The sequence below is a fragment of the Oryctolagus cuniculus genome, chromosome 2 (genome assembly GCF_964237555.1).
Source record: "Oryctolagus cuniculus chromosome 2, mOryCun1.1, whole genome shotgun sequence".
NCBI lineage: Eukaryota > Metazoa > Chordata > Mammalia > Lagomorpha > Leporidae > Oryctolagus > Oryctolagus cuniculus.
The window spans coordinates 46,553,640-46,565,831 of record NC_091433.1 but is presented as its reverse complement, the minus strand read 5'-3'; the positions used below and the strand labels follow the sequence as shown (position 1 = coordinate 46,565,831).

Sequence of the window (12,192 nt, the reverse complement as noted above, 5' to 3'; positions counted from 1 at the left end):
ATCTGGCCTGAGAGCTCCCTGCTCCTCTCCCAAACTCATGAGAGAATGTCTCTATGGCTTCAAAATCTGGCTCTCCTTTCTCTACTGTTTCCTTGAAGGCAAAGGGCAGAGGTGCATGGCCCGCCCTCGGCTATACCGTAGACACCATGTCCAAGTTTGACACAAGCCCATCTGTCTCCAGGGCTCCTCCTGAGACCTTCCAGTGTCCTCTGCCCTGTCCCCCAGCCAGGTCCCCTGTCTCCAGGGCCATTTCCTTCCAGCTGGCCCAGACTGTCCCTTGAAGTGTAGCCCATGCACCTGAACTGCTGCTTGGAGTAGGGCTTTCAGTATAGATTACAATGGTTGTTTTCAATCTTGGCCATACGTAACCACCCAGTGGTGCCTGAGACCAGCCTCAGAAATTCCGGCTGCTTTTGGTCTGGAAGCCAGGCATCTGGATTTTTAAATTCTCCTGGTGCTCATAACATTCAGCTGAAATCGAGTTCCCATTAGAAAAATTCCATAGTCAGGCCATCATTGCATTGCCCTTGGGCGTTGGTCACCTGCCCGGGTTTCCAACAACAGCTGGCTCCCTTCTTCCTTCCTACCACTGGACCAGCTGGTGCACCAAAATCATTGACTTGCCTTCCAGAACTGCTTATCCTCCGCGTGGCTGGGAACTGCTGACCAATCTTCTGGTTCCCCGGGGATGTAGGCGGGACTTTTCAGTTTTCAAACTGAGACAGTCTTTGTGAACCTGATGGACTCACCATGACTGGAGAGTTTCAGTGCTAAAACCTGGACAGCTCCTGGGCAAGCTGGGACCAACTGGTCACCCAGTGGTGCAGAAAGGCTGGCCGCCCATGCTGCTGATCACGGAGGGAAGAGGTGTCCCCTGCCCCTGGCCCTGGGCTGAATGGTGGTAGTGATAGGGAGTGACATTGAAGACGCTGACTCTGCCTCTCCCCTCCCTGCTCTATGTCTCTATAGGACATAGAGAAAGTTGATAAGCTAGGAAAAGAATGACGGTGGAGAACAATCCCTCCTGAGCCTGGTTTGAGATGTGATGAGGGAGGTCAGAGCAGGAGTGCAGCTTTGGCCCTTCAGCTCCAGCCTCCCCCTCCCGCAAGCCGTGACCTAAACTACTGCCCTCTCCTGTCCCGCCACAGGCCAGCCCCGGCTCCGCTGCAGCCGCTGCCAGAAGAACCTGTCCCTGCACACATCGGTGCGGATCCTTTACCTCTTCCTGGCCCTGCTCCTTGTGGCCGTGGCTGTGCTGGCCTCTCTGGGTGAGTCCAGGGCCTGCCCATCCTGGATTTCAGGGAAGTGTCTGCTCAGGGCTTTGGCAGAAAAAAAAAAACTCCCCTGCAAAGATCAGCACTTGGTATCTGTAGCCCAAGGCCCAGAACCAGCATCCTCTGGCTAAGGAATCTCACTACCTAATCAAAACTCCTAATTTCTGATGCAGAAAGAGCGGTGTGGCTTTGAGCAAGACACTCTCCCATCCAGGCTCCTTGTTTTCCTAGAGGTGAAAGATATGGAACTAGATTTGCTGTTCTTGGTTTTAGCTCCAAGTTGGAATCACCTGAGACCTTTCAAAAGTGTAAAAAATATTTGGCCGGCGCCGCGGCTCACTAGGCTAATCCTCCGCCTAGCGGCACCAGCACACCGGGTTCTAGTCCCTGTTGGGACGCCGGATTCTGTCCCGGTTGCCCCTCTTCCAGGCCAGCCCTCTGCTGTGGCCCGGGAGTGCAGTGGAGGATGGCCCAGGTGCTTGGGCCCTGCACCCGCATGGGAGACCAGGAAAAGCACCTGGCTCCTGCCTTTGGAGCAGCGCAGTGCGCCGGCCGCAGCGCGCCAGCCGCGGCGGCCATTGGAGGGTGAACCAAGGCAAAGGAAGACCTTTCTCTCTGTCTCTCTCTCTCTCACTGTCCACTCTGCCTGTCAAAAAAAAAAAAAAAGTGTAAAAAATATTGACACTGGGGCCTCACCCTGCATAATTAAATTAACATAAGTATCTTTCAGGTGGTTTTGTTGACCATCGCTGTTGAGATCACTCGATGAGGGGTCTTCTAAGCTCCTTCGATGGTCTATTTGAGAGGTGGTTTTTTTTTTTTTTTTTTTTAACAGGCAGAGTGGACAGTGAGAGAGAGAGACAGAGAGAAAGGTCTTCCTTTTGCCGTTGGTTCACCCTCCAATGGCTGCTGCGGCCGGCGCACTGCGCTGATCCGAAGGCAGGAGCCAGGTGCTTCTCCTGGTCTCCCATGGGGTGCAGGCCCCAAGCACTTAGGCCATCCTCCACTGCCTTCCCTGGCCACAGCAGAGAGCTGGCCTGGAAGAGGGGCAACCGGGACAGAATCCGGCGCCCCAACCGGGACTAGAACCCGGTGTGCCAGCGCCGCAAGGTGGAGGATTAACCTAATGAGCTGCAGCGCCGGCCGAGAGGGTTTCATAGTAAGATTAGATCCCCTCCTGCATTAAGATCCCTCCCAGGATTTCTTAAAATGCGAATTCCTGGGTCTCACCCAGTGCTACTAAAGCAGAGCCTGCAGGTGAGCCCACGGAGCTGCTGAAGGCTGGTGCCTCTCATGCGTGCTGCACTGCACTTTGTACGCTGGAGTAGCTGACCCAGTCACAATTGGGTGGCTTCTACCCTCTGCTGCTCAGCTGATGGTAAACTGACTGGAACAAATGTGCTGGTATCTCACTGCAATGCCATTCAACTCTTAGCTTCCAACCTTGAAAATCCGTGCTCAACTAGGTTTGTTTGTTCTAATCTACTAAAATTAGGGGCCAGGGTAGGAGAAGGGAGAGGCCTGCTCACCCTGAGGACAAGCACCTTGCTAGGAAGGGCACCTGTTCCTGGCCCTGATTGGGGATATCCATTAACTAGCCTTCTTGGCTTGAAGGCAACAGGCCAGCATATTAATGATATGAATCACACTGTAGTCCTCTTCCAGTAATCCTGAAGGCATGAATTAGCTCAGCCCAAGCCAACCACTAGTAAGTGCCAGGTACTGGGAGCACTGAGTTCAATTACGTGTCATCATTGAAGGGACTGTCTCCCTTCCCTATCTGTACACTAGAACCCCTGGAGAGAATTTAACAATCCCAGTGCCAGAGTCTCCCACCCCCACTCCAAACACGCAGAGTCCAGATGAATTAAATCATCTCTGGGTAGCACTCAGGCCCTACTTGTTTATGGGAAGCTCCTCAGGGCATTCTGATGTGCACCTGGATCTGAGGACCACGCGTTTCAGAACTTCCCGAGCTCCTCACCCCTATTCTGCTCGGCTCCACCCATCTCTGCTAAATACTTCTCAGAGCTTGATCTTTCCAAAAAATGACCAAAATCCCCGACCGTGAGAGGAGGAGCCTTAATCCATGATCAATAGCAGCAACCTGGCCCCGGGAGAATTTATCAGATTCCTGGGTAACCCCCCAGGACCTCAGCCCACAGCACCGAGGGACCTGGAACCCTTCCTAAAAGCTCCAGCAGCCCAGACAAGGCGGACAGGGTGAAGGCCCTGAATCCTCTCAGCAGGCCTTCAGTGGGGAGACTCCCCATTCCACCTACGAGGAATCACATCTGGGAAGATGAAATGATTGGAAATGAGGTCCAGGGTGAATGGGCTGAGGAGTGGAAGCGTTAGGGGTGAGGAGTGAATAGGCAATCACAGGAGACCTTTAGGGTTTCAGTGTTTGCCTCTAGCTCGGGTATCTCAAGTCCTGAGAATCATGTGGCACCAACCTGACCCTGACTGGTAGGTACTCAATGATATTTGTTGAATGAATGACTACATATTTGTGTGTGTGTGTGTGTGTATGTATGAATAGTTCTACTCAAAGCTTTGTGATCAGAAGTCCAGAGAGTTGGTCACAATTGGTCTTCCCACAAGTGAACATTGAAAAGCCACTACAGGACGGCACCGTGGCTCAATAGGCTAATCCTCCACCTGCGGCGCCAGCACCCCGGGGTTCTAGTCCCAGTCGGGGTGCCGGATTCTGTCCCGGTTGCCCCTCTTCCAGTCCAGCTCTCTGCTGTGGCCCGGGAGTGCAGTGGAGGATGGCCCGAGTGCTTGGGCCCTGCACCCACATGGGAAACCAGGAGAAACACCTGGCTCCTGGCTTCGGATCAGCGTGGTGCACCAGCCACAGAGCACCAGCTGCAGCGGCCATTGTGGGGTGAACCAACGGTAAAGGAAGACCTTTCTGTCTCTCTCTCTCACTGTCCACTCTGCCTGTCAAAAAAAAAAAAAAAAAAAAGGAAAAGAAAAGAAAAGCCACTACATTCATTCATTTAATCAAGTATTCCTCACATGCACGCTGTGGGCCAACAGCTATAGTAGACCAAGGGCAGTACGCTGCTGGATAAACATAGATTCTGCCTTTACGGAGCTTATCATCTAGAGCAGGATTTGGCAAATATTTTCTTTAAGACTAAATTGTTAGTATTTAGGCTTTTCAGGTCACATGTGATTTTTTTTTTTTACAAACAAATTCTGCCATTGTAGAGCGAAAATTGTAGGCAAAATACAAATGAAAGGAGGTGGTTGTGTTCCAATAAAGCAGACATTGGGCTGGACTATAGTCCACAATTTGCCAACTGCTAGTCTAGAGCAGTGATTTATGAATGTTTTTGGCTACCAGTAAAAAAAATGATTTAAAATATACCAGAAAAAATAGCTGAATTGGTGGATAGATAAAAGGATAAAAGAAATGGGAAATAAAGTCAATATAGAAAATGGTAATTATTAAACCTAGGTGACCATGGGGATTCACCATAGGAGTCTTTTGATTATTCTGTTTGTTTGAGAATGTTTATCATAAAATATTGGCAAGGCAAAAAAAATTCATTGGCTCACATCTCCAAAATATATCTACTTTTCTGTAAGTTACATATGTATACTCCTTGCCTATATTGTATGTATTATAAAACAACTTTAAAAGGATGAGAAAAAAATAGATATAAAGAGTAAGTAAAATGGTTAAACAAATTAATATATTATTACAAATGAATGGAATGAATGAGTCCTTGGAGCCTGACTTGAAGGTGGACGTTTGAAGCATTACAACAGGAAGCAAAGTCATTCAACCTCTGTACCTGTCTTCCTCCTTCTAAACACAGGCTCTTAATAAGAGAGAGACACGTGTGGAATAATAACTACTGTAAGTCGTAAAGTGCTAGTCTAATGGAACAGCATACAACTATTCCTGGGCACTCTCAATGGGTCACTGTTACTGATTAAGTAAATCTCTTGGCAGTTCGGAGAACAGTGTTAACTGGGGGACAGAGGTTCCAAATACTTTGAAGTCATAGGATTTTGGAGCTGAGAAGTGCCTTAGAAGTCATCTAGCTCCTCATTTTCATTTTACAAATGATTAAGTTGTGCTGCAGAAAGGTTAATTGACTTGCCTTGGTCATCGAACATTTTGATGTAAATCTGGGACTATCCAGCCCTCTGCCCCCACCTCGAGCGCCTGCGGAAGATCTCTGGGAAACACTTTGTTGATCCCCAGACCAACCCAAGCCCTCCTCCCCCTGCCAGGCCCAGCCAGGCACCTGTTAGAGAGAGCCAGGAGTCCTGCTGCTGAGATGTGCTGTAACCGTGAGCCCCTTCATGGAGTGTGATACAATGGTATAACCTTCCCTGGGGGACAGTTTGACAACTTGCATCAAGGACTCAAAAATGTCAATTCCCACAGACCCAATAATTCTACTTTTAGCAATTTTTCCAAAGAGAATCATCATACACACAACCATCACATGCAGGTATTATTTCTAGCATCAAGTGTAACACACATTTATATGTCAAGCTTGATTTATAAGCTCAGAAGAGGAGGTACTTCAGATATCCCCAGTGATAGGAGACTTTTACATGATTATTGTATCATTTATATAGAGTATGATGGAGACACTAAAGATAGTTTTAAAGTGATGTAAGCCTCAATGGAAAATGTCCACGATGTGATTCCAATAAAGCAAGATAAAAGAAAACACATGAGATGCCTAGAACATACCAGTATTGCTTTTGTTTCCTTCCTTCCTTCCTTCCTCCCTCCCTCCCTCCCTCCCTCCCTCCCCTCCCCTCCCCTCTCCTCTCCTCTCCTCTCCTCTCCTCTCCTCTCCTCTCCTCTCCTTTCCAGAATTACAGAGAGGGAGAGACAGAGAGAGAGGTCTTCCATCCACTGGTGGATTCCCCAAATGGCTGCAATGGCCAGGGCTGGGCCAGGCTGCAGCCAGGAGCTTCATCTGGTCCCATGTGGGTGACAGGGGCCCAAGATTTGGACCACCTTCCACTGCTTTCCCAGGTGCATTGGCAGGGAGCTGTATCAGAAGTGGAGCAGTGAGGCCAGTTCTGTGGTGTCACGGGTAAAAGCCGCCGCCTCTAGTGCCAGCATCCCATATGGGCGCCGGTTTGAGTCTTGGCTGCTCCACTTCCAATCCAGCTCTCTGCTATGGCCTGGGAAAGCAGTAGAAGATGGCCCAGATCGTTGGGCCCCTGCACCCATGTGGGAGACCTGGAGGAAGCTCCTGGCTCCTGGCTTCAGATCAGTGTACCCCTGGCCATTGTGGCCACTTGGGGAGTGAGCCAGCAGATGTAAGACCTCTCTCTCTCTCTCTCTCTCTCTCTCTGCTTCTGCCTCTCTGTAACTCTCCCTTTCAAATAAATAAATCTTTAAAAAAAATTAAGAAGTGGAGCAGCTGGCCCATATGAGATTCCAGAATTGCAGGCAGTGGCTTAACGTGCTACACCATAATGCTGACCCCATTTCCTTTTTTTTTTCTAAAAAAGTATGTAAAATGACTGTCAATGTGAAAGAGGCTCAAGGAAATACAGGAAGATGTTTGGCACGATGTCTGGATGATACGATTGAGAATTATTATTTTTTTAAAGGGATGTGCAGTGAACTCTGGCTGTCAGAAGCATATCCCTCCTCTGCCATTGGGACGCCTCCTGCAGGAGAGTGAATGGTGTAGGCTGCAGAGGGCCTGATCAAAATGCCTTCCCAACAGATGACCACTGTGTGAACTAAGGCCCTGCCCAGTTTCTTATCCGTATTTCCCCTACAGTTTTCAGGAAAGTGGACTCTCTCTCAGAAGACATCTCCTTGGCACAGTCCATGTATGACAAGAAGCTTGTGTCCATGCAGGAAGATCTCCAGGGGCTGGGTAAGTGTGTGAGTCTAGCTGTGCTGATGACTGTGACATACGCCAGCTTTCACTGGGGCCATGGTGCCCCAGAGCAGGGCGGGCTTCCCCGGCCTTCCAGGCACAAGGACACACTCACAGCTCCCTGCTTCCCTCGCCAGCCAGAGCACCATCCATCCAGGATTGGGGCAGGTGGCTCTGTGAGGGGTGCACATCTACCCAGTGTGCAGATAGAAAAGGAAGCCAAAGATGATCCATTCCCAAAATATCCTCAGCCGTTGCAAATGATTTTTTGAGACCCTCCAAAGCCTCTTAACAGGCCAGCCCTTTAGTCGTCACTGCATGAGGCCACTCTGCAGCCCACGACGCTCGTCTCCTGCTGTACCCAGGAGTGTTCTGAGAGAGGAGACAGAAGGAGCCGTCATCCAAGAGTTTAGAAGTGGTCTGATGCAGATACAAAGTCCTGACCTGCCACTAACTAGCTGAGAAAAGCTTTGCAAGTCTCTTCTCTCTGCCTCATTGCCCATGAGTCACAGCATGAAAATCTTTGTGCCGCCCTCTCCACAAGTTTATTACAGAGAGGGTCAAGTGAGAAAACAGATGTAAAGTATCCAGAGAAATTTTAAAATAAAGAATAAATGGGAGGTGCTTGGCCATCTCAGAAAGGTTATGGAGATATGGCTTCTAGAATTTGGCTGTGGGAATAGCAAAAGTGTCCTAAATCCTACATCTCAGATCACAACAAAGGCATTTGGTAAAATGAGATTTTATAGAGATGGCAAGGCTTTCCCGAGAAGGATTCCATAGCAGGACTTAGGAAAGAACGCAGAGTTGGGAAGCTACTTGCCAATTCATCATGCTCTGACGTGTTTTATTTACACAACCACTATCCCCTGATCCTTCAGCAACTCAAAATGTTTTCCCTCTCTCCGCAAGATCCAAAAGCCCTGAACAACTGCTCCTTCTGCCATGAGGCTGGGCAGCTGGGGAAAGAGATCCGGAAACTGCAGGAGGAGCTAGAGGGCCTTCAGAAGATGCTCCTGGCCCAGGAGGTGCAGCTGGACCAGACCTCCCAGGCCCAGGAACTGCTGTCCACCACCAGCAGTCAGATCTCCCAGGAGATGGGCAGCTGTTCCTTTTCCATCCACCAGGTCAACCAGTCCCTGGGGCTCTTCCTGGCGCAGCTGAGAGGCTGGCAGGCCACCACAGCTGGCCTGGACCTCTCTCTGAAGGACCTCGCCCAGGACTGCTATGACGTCAAGGCTGTAGTGCACCAGATCAACTTCACCGTGGGGCAGACTTCCGAGTGGATCCACGGCATACAGCGGAAGACAGACGAGGAGACCCTGACCCTCCAGAAGATGGTCACAGACTGGCAGAACTACACCCGGCTTTTTAGCAGCCTACGCGCCACCTCCGCCAAGACCGGAGAAGTGGTCAAGAACATCCAAGCCACGCTGGGGGCCTCCTCTCAGCACATCAGCCAGAATGCCGAGAGCATGCACGACCTGGTTCTTCAGGTCATGGGCTTGCAACTGCAGCTGGATAACATCTCGTCCTTCCTGGATGACCACGAGGAGAACATGCATGACCTCCAGTACCACACCCGCTATGCCCAGAACCGCACGGTAGAGAGGTTCGAGTCCCTGGAAGGACGCATGGCGTCTCATGAGATAGAAATCGGCACCATCTTCACCAACATCAATGCCACTGACAACCACGTGCACAGTATGCTCAAGTACCTGGATGACGTGCGGCTCTCCTGCACGCTGGGCTTCCACACCCACGCCGAGGAGCTCTACTACCTGAACAAGTCCGTCTCCCTCATGCTGGGCACCACTGACCTGCTCCGGGAGCGCTTCAGCCTGCTCAGCGCCCGGCTGGACTTCAACGTCCGCAACCTCTCCATGATCGTGGAGGAGATGAAGGCCGTGGACACGAGGCACGGGGAAATCCTGCACAACGTCACCATTGTACGAGGTAAGTGTTGGACCCAGGCAGGGCTGCTGGTGTAAGGTGGGATCCTAGCAGGCTAATACAATCCTGTAGCAAGCGCCTAGGGTAGTGAGCAGAGGGAACAGCCTTACAAGCCTTAGTGTATGGTTTCTAACTTGTCTGGTGTACAAATCTGGATTTTTACATGGAGACTTGCTTCATTGGGCCCACATAGACAGACAGACCTGTGTTTTTGAACTTCTGTCTCCTGCAGCTTTCTCCCTTACCACCCGCTGCTCTCAGCCGTCCAACCACCTGCCCGTCCCAGGCCCATTACTCTGATGCTCTGCTCTCCTCCCAGCCCCCGTGTGGCCCCCTGGGTTCATCATGGTCCTCGAGAGAAACAGAAGCTATGGTGTGTAGACAGATAGACTGACAGAAAGGTATTATAAAGAATCCTCTCGTGTAGTTATAACAGCTGGCAAGTCCACAGTCGGCAGAGCTGGTGTTCCAGTTCAAAGGGCATCAGGCAGGAAGAATTCTCTCGTATTCAGGAGAAGGTCAGACATTTTGTTCTGTAGAGGATTTCACCTGATTGGATCAGTCCCCCCACTATAAGAAGGGCAATCTATTTTACTTAATCTATCAACTTATTTTTTTATTTTTATTTTTTTATTATTTTTTTGACAGTGGACAGTGTGAGAGAGAGAGAGAGAGAGACAGAGAGAAAGGTCTTCCTTTTGTCGTTGGTTCACCCTCCAATGGCCGCTGCGGCCGGCACGCTGTAGCTGGCACATCGCGCTGATCCGATGGCAGGAGCCAGGTGCTTCTCCTGGTCTCCCATGGGGTGCAGGGCCCAAGCACTTGGGCCATCTTCCACTGCACTCCCTGGCCACAGCAGAGAGCTGGCCTGGAAGAGGGGCAACCGGGACAGAATCCGGCGCCCCGACTGGGACTAGAACCCGGTGTGCTGGCACCACAGGTGGAGGATTAGCCTAGTGAGCCATGGCGCCAACCTAATCTGTCAACTTAAATCTTAACTGTATCAAAACACCCTCACAAACATGTTCAGTATAGTGTTTTTCCAACTAGCTGGGTACCCTGTTGTCCAGTCAAGTTGTCACACAAAATTAACCATCACAGCTCCACCCCTTGTCAACTTGGCACCCATACACATCTTCCTAAACCATACTTAATGTCTAAATAGACAATGACCAGCTCACAAGTCCTCCTAACGTGATACAACTACCCTGTGTACAACCGAGAATGCAATAATTCTTTCCCCAGAAGAGGAGTTAAAGTCCTGGAGTGATTTGTATTCTTCCCCTTATATCTCATAACTTAAATATTTTGATGTAAAGTTAACAATATTTAAATACTGTGATATAAAGGCAACACATCTATGTTACACATAAGAGAACAAGAAATGAAAGCAAGCAAAGTTAGTTGCAATATACATAGATATATTCATATCAGAATAAGGAATATATTCACAGTCATGAAATATTTATCACAATTATGGTCCTCATTTCTGTAACCGGGCCCATGCTGGCATTTATAACCACCTCTTCCAGCATCTTTGCCTCCAATAAAAACAGCTCAGTTGGTTGTGTTTCTTTACCTGGTGGGTTGATCCACACCTTTATTCCTTAAGGGTCTGGACCATTATTATTCCTACCTGGATTGAGTTAATGAAGTTTTCCATTGATCTTCATCACCGAGCATGATGATACTAAGAGACAACCTGAGTGAGCTCCTGTATTCCAGACATATTCTCCTCACCTCTTTTGTAGAGTAGCAGCACAATTTGTCCTTGATAATCAGGATCGATCACTCACATCAACACAGTAACTCTTGTGGATTCAGAGGCATGAGGAGCCCAAAGTGGCCAGGCAGCAGTCTTAATTACCAGCCCTTGATTCTTGAACTTGTGAATCTTGGCAGCTGGCGAAAGAATGCCATATGTTGGACACTGATTGAGAGCATTTACAACCTGCTGGAGAAGCTTGCCCCAGCCGCACAAAGTATCGCCAACTAGCTGGTGTTGTAATTGGGTCTTCAAAAGGACATCCCACCATTCTGCTAAATCAGTGGCTTCAGTTTGGGAGAGAGCATAGTAAGACCAGTAAATCATCATGAGTATGGGGCCCTCGCCTCACACCCTTCACTGTGAAGGGAGATCCTTTATCAGACGTTATGCTGTATGAATGCCATGACTGTGGATCAGGGAATCTATCAACTCACAGAGGGTAGTTTTGACAGCAGCATTTCATGCAGGAAAGGCAAACCCATATCCAGAATAAAGTCTATTCCAGCAAGAACAAAATGCTGGCCCTTCCATGATGGAAGCGGTCTGGTGTAATCAACCTGCCACCAGGTAGCTGGCTGTGCTCCCCAGGGAATGGTCTGTATCAGGGACTCAGAATTCATCTTTGCTATTGGCAGATTAGACAATGGCAGTGGCCACAGCCAGGTCAGCCTCGGTGAGTGAAAGTCCCTTTTACCAAGACCATGCATAACCTCCATCCCTGCCACTGGGGTCACTTTATTCGTAAGACCATAGGCAATGACACAGGTGGTTGGGAGACTAGGCTGACTAGTACCCACAGAACTGGCCATCCTAGCCACTTGAATGTTAAAATCCTTCTCTGCTGAGGCCATCCTTGGGTGCGCATTCATATGATACACAAATATCTCCACAATTTTCACCCATTCGTAGAGATCTATCCCTATACTTCTTGCCCAGATTTCCTTGTCACCACTTTTCCAGTCGTGTTCCTTCCAAGTCCCTGACCATCCAAGCCATGGCCACAGTCCATGAGTCAGTATATAATAGCACTAATGATCATTTCTCCTTCCAAAGCAAGTGAAAAGCCAAGTGCATTGCCCAGACTTCTTCCCACTAGCATTTTCCTACACCACTGATGTCGCAGAAATGGGCTGTGGCACTGCAGGTGTCCACTTTGTGTGGTGCCTGCATGTGGTGCCAAACCATCTATAAACCAGATCCAACTTTTCTCTTCCCCTGTCAGCTTTTCATGAGGCTCTAGGTAGAAGCTGGGAAAGAAAAGATAGCATAATAAGAGTGAGGACTATGGACATTTGGGCCACTTCTTCATGTACTT

General features: G+C 49.3%; 1 protein-coding gene across 2 annotated transcripts in view; it reads left to right on the top strand.

The window, feature by feature from the left end:
- SCARA3 (scavenger receptor class A member 3) overlaps window positions 1-12,192 on the top strand; it is a 42,607-nt gene that overhangs the window by 19,571 nt on the left and 10,844 nt on the right. Inside the window, exons 3-5 of one of the 2 annotated variants that reach the window (XM_002709303.5) lie at window positions 1,149-1,268; window positions 7,055-7,153; window positions 8,069-9,112. In XM_002709303.5, the coding sequence (XP_002709349.3) occupies window positions 1,149-1,268; window positions 7,055-7,153; window positions 8,069-9,112 (1,263 nt within the window). Of the gene's footprint in view, window positions 1-1,147; window positions 1,269-6,878; window positions 7,154-8,068; window positions 9,113-12,192 lie in introns of those variants that run through there. The other variant, XM_070068270.1, reaches the window with a different exon arrangement.